Here is a 9,320-nt window from a genome sequence, read left to right on the forward strand (position 1 = left end):
TAGAACCAACTCGCATCACTGCCTCCTCTTCTACTTGTACTGATAACATCTTTTGTAACACAGACGCAGTATCTAAATCCATAATAAATTCCTTAAGATCAGACCATAGCGGCCAATTGGCTTCTTTTAATTGTAAAATGAGCAAGAAGGTAGACCAATTTCTCAGCAGACCGATTACCACAGAACGAAACATTAGATTTCAAAATAATATCGGCACTAGTTTAAATTCCCTACCCCATATACCGTAGGTTCCAAATACTTTTTACAACACGATACTTGGTTTAATTAAAAATGAATTTGATAATGTATTTATTAATCGAAAACAATAACTTTGAGAGACTAAATTCAACTACTGGGCAACAGTAGGTATTCATAAGAGTAGGTCTCGTTTGTATGAGCTATATGCTATGAAAACTTATAATACTAATTCCAATTTCACATGTTAGAAATTATTCAAAAATATTTAAATAAGCATGTGTAGTTGCTAAGGTTAAGTTTCACAGCGACAAAATTAGACATTCGATAAATAAATCTAAAACTACTTGGAGCATAATAAATAAAGAGTTAGGCAGGTTAAACATCACGATAGAGATATAGTTTTAAAATTAGACGGCAAACTTATAATAAAGACAAGGTAGCCCAAGCTTTTGAGTCGTTCTTTTCGGAAATTGCTGTCAACACTACAGAATCATTAAATTCCTCCCCTTCTCTTGCTATTGTTCTCCTAAAGGAAAATGTGAACGTTTGTGGCAGTTTATTTAATTTCCGTCATATTAATCCACAAGACATCATAAAAGCTTTTAAATCAATACATGTTAAAAAAACTGAAGATCTCTGGGGCATATCAAATAAAGTTATAGACTCAGTTATTGATCTAATTACCCCACATTTAGCTGTAGCTTTTAATAGATGCGTTCGCGTGCGAAGGCGTTTTTCCCGATTTAATGAAATACAGCAAGGTTATTCCCTTATTCAAAAGCGGTAGGAAACTTGATCCTAGCAACTATAGTCCCGTTTCAATTTTACCAGCTTTAAGTAAAATATTCGAAAAGGTTATGCTGACTCAATTACTGTCCTATTTCGGTAAGAATCGTATTTTTCATAGCGAACAGTACGGGTTTATTAGTGGTAGATCGACTAGCGATGCGGGGGTAGCGTTACTGAAGCACATCTTTGATGCTTGGAAAAGGTCCCAGAACGCTATTGGTGTTTTCTGTGACCTCTCAAAGGTATTTGATTGCGTTGACCATATACTCTTATTAGGAAGCTGGAACAATACGGTGTAAATGGCAAGGCGTCGGAACTTGTCTCATCATATCTCAATGGTAGAATTCAGAAAATTAACATAAATGGAGTGACTTCTTTGGGTTCTCCGGCAAAAGTGGGTGTTCCGCAGGGATCAATACTTAGACCTTTCTTACTTCTGATTTATATTAATGATATGCCATTCTTTGTTAAGGACCATTGCGAAATAGTATTGTTTGCTGATGACACATCCTTGATTTTTAAAACAGACGGACATGACATTAACTATGACCATACTAATGATACCCTCTCTAAGGTAGTTTAATGGTTTAATGCTAACAATTTATTGTTTATTACCAAGAAGACAAAATGTGTTACGTAAAAACGTAAAATTGTCTAGTCCAAGCATAGATATAAACGGAGAAAAGTTAGACCTTGTTAATAAAGCAGTCTTCTTGGGAGTCACCTTAGATAGTAAACTTCAATGGTTTCCATATATATCTTCCCTGGCTAGCAGATTAAGCTCCGCTGCATACGCAGTCTGCAGAATACGTGAGCTTGCCGATGTTAGTACTGCTAGACTAGTTTACTTTATTTTCTTCCATTGTATAATGTCCTACGGGATTCTCATGTGGTGTAAAGCGGCAGACCATATTTGTATTGCAAAAACGAACGATTCGTTTGTGTACCGTCTAGGCTCTCGGGTTTCTCTCACAAAAAAGTTTAAGGAGACTGGTATCATGACTGTGGCATACAGTACATTTACTCAAATATTTTATATGCCCGTAAAAATATACATAATTTCAATAAGAAAGAAGATCTAAGTCCAAACTCATGGTACCACGATTTCATTTAACCAAGGTAAACAACTCTTTTATGGGGAACTGTATACGTTTTTACAATAAGATTCCGGAGCATATATTAAGTTTATCATTTCCTAAGTTTACAAACTACATTAAAATATTTTGATCGAAAAGTCATATTACAAAATTGACGACGACGTGTTAGATAAAGATGTATGGAAAAACGACACGGCTGCAGAATCCACACAAATTTGATTCAAAGTGTACACCATAGCATTTAAGTTTATTTTGAAAAGAGCGATCCCTAGAGTTTCTTGCTCGTTCTTCCCAAGGAGGTCAGCGTAGAGAACGAGCAGTTAAATGTGACGTTTTCAAGTGTAAATTTATTTTACCTATGGAATAAATTAACTTTGACTTTGACTTTGAGCTAATACAATACCTATTATTTCGTGTTGTTTTCTAATTATTAGTTTTGATCATAGATCATAGAGCTTGACAGCTCAAATTGGGTGGAGTCACAGAGGGAGTCACGCTGTTGTCGTTTGAATCTATCTTATACATTTAAAAAGAGTGAAGTTGATGGTTAATGTTTTATAAACGAACGCGCATTGACAAGTAATGTTTTTTGCGTGAGCTACTTGGAAAGGCAACAATCAAACGCGGCCGCTCCCTGTGAATTCACCGCGTGACATTTAAAATCCGTTTTAATCTGACCCATCTTATAATAATAATAATAATAATAATTCATTTATTGCATGTCACATACATAGCTAATTTAAGATGTTAAATTTGGCGTTGGGCAGATAACATGTGACGCCCTGCAAGGGCATGGCAACTGCAGAAAACCGAGTTCATACTTATAATTACAGAATACGTCGTTTATAATATTACAATAGCTACATTATTAATTTTTACAATGTCATTCTTTACTTTACTAGTCTTGTTACTATATTGAATTAAACTTATACATTTAATAGTTATTAATTAATTAATTATAATAAAATTAATCATCTTATCGAGTCGTCAGAGATAAAAAGAGAAAATGAAATAATAATAATAATCTTTTAAACAGTAATAAATGAAATATATATTGATTATGAATTCTTATTCTAATTATTAATTAAGTTACCTAAAGGTCAAATCATTTAATCATTTAATCTGGTTGTCAAAAAATTCTTTTAAATTATAATAAGGTTTATTGATGAGGAATGTTTTCAATGCCTTACAAAATTGTGTCAATCTTTCCAGGTTTTTTATACTATTTGGTATGTGGTTGTAAATTCTGATCAACATATTTGGGGGGCCAGAGGCAACTAATTCCATCCTGGGAAAGGGTACTCTAAGTTTATTTAGGTTTCGGTCGTGTCTCTTATTATTATTATTTAGGGGTGAGAAGAGTTGAGGGTGCTTTCTGACGAATTTACATGACTCGAGAATATAGATGGAGGTAAGTGTCAGTATTTGGTTCTTGACGAAGTGAGGTCGACAGGATACCATTTGGTCAATATTACTTATTATTCTTACTTTTTTTTTTATTCTTCTGTACTTTCAAACCAATTATTGTGAAAAATGGATAAACGAATCAATGACAATCAACTAACGTTATTATTACACTGCCCGCTGGACTAAATTGACAATAAAGAGTAACTAGGCCAAAATTAATAATCAAAAAACATTTCTTATTTAATTCCCGACTAAATTAGTGATTAGCGTGTTATTATTATTATTTATTTATTTAAACACTTTATTGTACCACAAAGTAACTTACAAATTTTCAGAAACAATTTAAATATTTGTGTACAAAGGCGAGCTTATCCCATAAAGAGATTTCTTCCAACTAACCTTTGAAAATCTGAGAGGAAAGTTGGTTTTTGGGGTGGCACTAAAAATAGATAAGTAAAGAAATGAAATATACTATACTCAATAAATACACAGATAAATTTAATAAATCAACTGTACATACGAATATATATATATTAAGTAATGTTGATACATTAATACATACAAAGTCTATAATAAATTGAATGTACAAAATAAAACTATAAATAAATATATCAAAAGTAAATAAATATTTCAAAAGCTCTAACATGTGGAGTCTGAACAATCCCAAAACTTCAAAAGAGCACCCTTGAAAACCCGAACCGAAGGCGACTGTCTGACCTCGACCGGGAGAAGGTTCCACATACGGGCAGCATTTACTGTGAACGAGTTCGAATATTTTTGGGAACTGTGTTGTGGAAGGACGAGGGACAAATTGGTGCCAGAACGCAGGCGGTCACCCATAGCCTGACGGTATTGAAAACGCTCACGTAGATAGCTAGGTGAAGTGGGATGGAAGAGGATTTTATAGAGGAAGCATAAAATGTGAGCATTTCTACGTAAACGAATAGGCAACAACTTCAACTCATCATCAGCGTGTTTCCCTCAACGTTTCGCGTACGGTTAAATTCCGACATAGTACATTGACGCATTTATTCATAGCGTTATATTATTAGCATTGAATGATTATAATGACTCTTGTAAAATGTTATTAAACTCAGTGATGTAGGTAAGTTTTTATTGTAATAATACGCAACGCATTTGTTGCATATCTGCTCTTCTGCGGTTTGTTTACACACAAATTTAAATTATTTAACTCTAAATATGCAAACTGTTTGTCTTGAGTTAGTTTAGACGTTCATTCGCAACATTATGTTCTCTCGTATTCGTTTTTCAAGGTTCATTTATTCACTGCATTAGTTCCCCTCTTTCAAACTTACTTGAAAGTTTATAAAGGCAGCAAACGTGAGCGATGCAAGCGAGGCATCTCTCTGTTGACTTTCGTCGTATTTGCATTTATTAGTGTCAGGCTTATAATGGTTGCTCTGTCACTGAAATAACGTTTTACATAGTTCTCTCTAGGAAATCTGACCCTTTTCTGTGCTTACTTCATAGCCACATTAGTTAGTCTCGAGAAATTTATAAAGAAAATACAGGTAATATTGCAATAAACACGCAATCTTCATTAGTTCTCGTATAGTAACTCCTTCAAAGTCTTAACCAATGCTCAGTAGTCGAACTTTTATGTTGGACATATTTCTATATTCACTTCAGTACCACATTGGGCGCCATAAATAGTCTTGAGAAGTTTACAAAGAAATGCTATAAATCTTCTTCTTAACCCAAATAAATTGTCCTAATTTTACAACAGAGCCAACAAGAGCGGGTAACAATCTGAAATAAACTTACCACTTCAGGGTTTCAATAAAGTTCAATATTTAGATTTTATCAAATTTACAAAATCTCTTTTCAAGTCTGTAGGTCAGCTAGAAATTAAAAGGCTTGATGTTGAATAATAATCCATCTACCCGTTTGTTTCAGCATTGCACCATGAATTTTTCATAAGATTGTGACAGTTCGTTACACCGGGTATTTTTATCTGAAGGACGATTCAACAATTTCTAAGAAGAATGAATCATAATATTTTGTAGCTAATGGTGGATCATTATTCTGAACACTTAAATAAATTACCTAACTGATTGTGAGAAAGAAGATGGTGTGCGATTACTAAAAATAACTAACTTTTCACGGAAAGTGTTAATAATTTACACTGTTCGTGATTCTAAGAGTGGTTACATGCATACAAACGCAACGCATTAACGATGCAGTCGCTTATACCTTTACACACTTCTTTTCTTTTCTTTTTGTTGGAAAGGAGGTACTCTACTCTAAGTATGGCTAATTAGGGGATGAATCCGGTTTATTGGATTTCACCCACTTTTCGTTAACCGATTTGAATAAAACTTGGCAAATAGATATTTTATACTTACGAACTTATGAGTTCGTTTTTTTTATAATTATGAATCGTTATATTTCATGATCATACACCAATAATTGAGATCCTAATCCACAATGCTAATACAGTGATATAATAATAGAGATGAATACCCCAGTTTATTGAAATTCCGTCTTGCAACTTACAATGTGACAACCCTACGTTCGGAGGGACGTGTAGATCACAAACTAATAACAGATGTGTTATTAGTTTGTGATGATTGACGCGACGCCCCGTACAGGCAGGATTTGTATTAGCCACTTGTCTTAAAACTATGATCGTAGTTTCCCATCAATATTCAAACATTTCATTGCTGCGCAAATGTCTTGGTGGTGGTTATAAAATTTAAGTTATAATATATGGAAAGGTAAAGACACATGATGATATGTATATATGATGACATGAGATATTTATTCATTTTTCCTTAAATACAAAAATAATTGCCCATTATTGAAATAATATTAACTATCTGCTCTTTTCTCTTATATGTAATGACAGTTTTAATTACGTATAATAGGTACTTAAATATGCCCAGAGCCCAAAAAACTTTTAATTCACTTTTTATAAATTTTACAAATGTAAATATAAGTCACTTCACCGGGAGTGCGACACGTGTAACGTACTAATTTCCGTATCCAAACATTTTTATCATAAAATATTCATAGAACATTGATATTAAAATATATTTAGCCGCTGGAAATGTCTTTCTATTTTTGAAGCCCAGACATGTACTCAAAATACAGTATATTTCTGGTGAAATTACAAGCACGTGGGACTTGTCAACTTATGTCTCAGAATGAGTGGCGCAGTGACAGTGCCCCTCCGGCCGTTGCGGCTAAAAGCTCTGCGTAGCACTGCAACTGTTATGAACAGGCGTGTCGCTGACCACCAAGTCCACGACTTGTTCGTCAAGTCATTTTGCATTGTAAAAAAATTGTAAAAATATGGCAACTACGCACCATTTACCTTGTCCAACGCATTAGCGTAGCCAGCATCTTGGGCACCTCGCCGCTGGGACTCAATTTTATTCATATAATTTAGTCCTAGTTTTAACTTCTAGTCATATTTAATTTTAGTAGCAGTAGAGCTCCTTGTGACAGAGTTCGTCTAGGGAAGTACTGCCACCTTAGTTATTTCTGCCGCCAAGCACTAATGTCAGCATTACTGTGTTCCTTTTTGAAGGGTAAGGGTGCTGGTGAAATTACAGGCACATGGGACTTGTCAACTTACGTCTCAGGGTGACAGACACAGTGGCAGTGCTCCTCAGATCTTTGCAATTTAAAGCTCTAAGTGACACTGTAACTGTTATGGACAGGCGTGTAGCTTACCATCAGGCGCACGACTAGTTTGCCCCGCCACATGATGTTATAAAAAAACCTGTATATTCCAACTTATTTAAAGCCACTAATTGGAATTAAACCAAAAAATACAGATTTGTAAAAGCTGTTTCTATCCTTATCCACCGCCTGTTTGTTTCAGATACAACGTGACGTTCATGATATTAACATATTTCCTGCCGATAATGTCAATGATGTACACCTACACGAAGGTTGGATTCGAGCTGTGGGGCTCGCAGTCCATCGGGGAGTGCACTCAACGGCAACTGGATAATGTTAAGAGTAAACGGAGGGTAAGAACAGCTGTATTTATGTGAGTATACTTTGCCACGGCTTCCTCAAAGTTAGAACAAATTGAGGTCCTCTAAGATGCGGGCGTTTTGATGACGTCACTACACGTCAAACGTCACTTAATTATTGAAGACAATGCAAGATGCCAGGTAAAGACACACATCATTTCCTCAGCGTCAGATGCAATACCCTTAGGCTCAATTAATATTGCGGCGGAACAGAATGGAAGCGAATTTTTGTAACGATATTGTACCGCTCTTCAAACTATGTAGATATCTGCAAAAGACACCATATAATTCCCCTTGAATTGCGGCGTAAAACAGCAGACATAAACTATCTCATTAAAATTACCACCAATATCGTCGATTGCCCCGAACTTCTGTCCGAGATTCACTTACGGGTTCCAGCTAAGCATTTACGCAACGAGTCACTAATTCATTTATCTGTCGCTTTACAAAATTACAAACGGAATTCGTTTATATGGCGTGCGAGCAATAATTTTGACAAAGTTTCCGATCTTTAAGATTTTGATTTGATTAACACAAACTGTGCGTACGTTAAGAAGGTATTATCTAATTCATTTTTTATTACTAAAGTAATCTGATTTGCGTAATGTTACATTGCTTCTATAATGTGTCATGTGTGTGTGTACAATGTCGTTTAATTGTTTAGTGTTGTCAATGCTGTATTTTACTATTGTATTTTTATCAGTAGGGAACTGTTTTTGCTTATAATTATTTAATATAGTTTCTATTACATTGTGATACAAGCTGTTTGTACCCTCAAAAATAAAAAAAATAATGAACTTTATGGTAAATTGGTGTAACGTACAAACTAGATGCGAGCCAAAAAATCGTCTTTAAAACGTCGCACATCTTCCACGGAATGCTCGCACATTCGCGAGACTTCCGCAGCTGCCGTCGGCGTCGCCTGGCGAGTCCGCGGGAAGTGGCGCGAAGGCAGGCGCAGTGTGACGTCAAACATCGACATAATATTAGGGGTTAAATATGAAATTGCCGTTTTATTGCAATAGGTTCTTTGAATTTTCATAGAATCTTCATGGTTTGAGGTTTTCGAATGAAACTTTTTTCAAATGGTTTCTGTGATTTTTTTTTTTAAATTTGAAACATTTGAATATCGACTTTCAATTGTTTTTGTTATTCAATTTAGACAAGAAAGATGGATACTGCGAAAATTCGAGTGATTTTTGAATACGAGTTCCGACGCGGAACTAACGCGGCAGAAACAGCCCGCAATATCAATGCTGCGTTTGGAGAGGGGTCTACTAATGAACGCACCGTGCGTTTTGGTTTAAACGCTTTCGTGATGGAAATTTCGACTTAAAGAACGAGCCACGAGGAAGACCGCCCACACAGGTGAATAACGATGAATTAAGAGAGATAGTGGAAGCCGATCCTAGTCAAACTACCCAAGAATTAGCGGCATGGTTTAACGTTACCTTACCCACAATATTGACTCACTTGCGTCAAATCAATAAAATAAAAAAATACGAAAAATGGGTGCCTCATGATTTGACTGGTCTGCAGAAAGAAACGCGTGTTGAAACTTGTGTTGCCTTGTTGAACCGGTACAGAAATGAAGGAATATTGGATCGAATTGTAACATGTGATGAAAAGTGGATTCTTTATGATAACCGGAAAAGAAAAATGCAATGGCTGACCCCAGGTCAAATGCCACAACAGTGTCCTAAAGCAAAACTTACCAATAAAAAGGTAATGGTAACTGTTTGGTGGTCTCAGCATGGTGTTATTCACTATAGTTTTCTCCGATCTGGTCAAGCAATAACGGCAGATGTCTATTGTGCCGAAC

The 9,320-nt window shown here is 35.3% G+C and overlaps 1 protein-coding gene across 1 annotated transcript in view; it reads left to right on the plus strand.

Annotated features, from left to right (window-relative positions):
- LOC113231968 (tachykinin-like peptides receptor 99D) overlaps positions 1 to 9,320 on the plus strand; it is a 433,234-nt gene that overhangs the window by 406,481 nt on the left and 17,433 nt on the right. The window contains exon 7 of the mRNA XM_026466563.1: positions 7,342 to 7,492. Coding sequence (XP_026322348.1) covers positions 7,342 to 7,492 — 151 coding nt within the window. The remainder of the gene's footprint in view (positions 1 to 7,341; positions 7,493 to 9,320) is intronic.

The sequence above is a fragment of the Hyposmocoma kahamanoa genome, unplaced genomic scaffold (assembly GCF_003589595.1).
Source record: "Hyposmocoma kahamanoa isolate Upper Pololo Valley unplaced genomic scaffold, ASM358959v1 66, whole genome shotgun sequence".
In the NCBI taxonomy this organism is placed as follows: Eukaryota; Metazoa; Arthropoda; class Insecta; order Lepidoptera; family Cosmopterigidae; genus Hyposmocoma; species Hyposmocoma kahamanoa.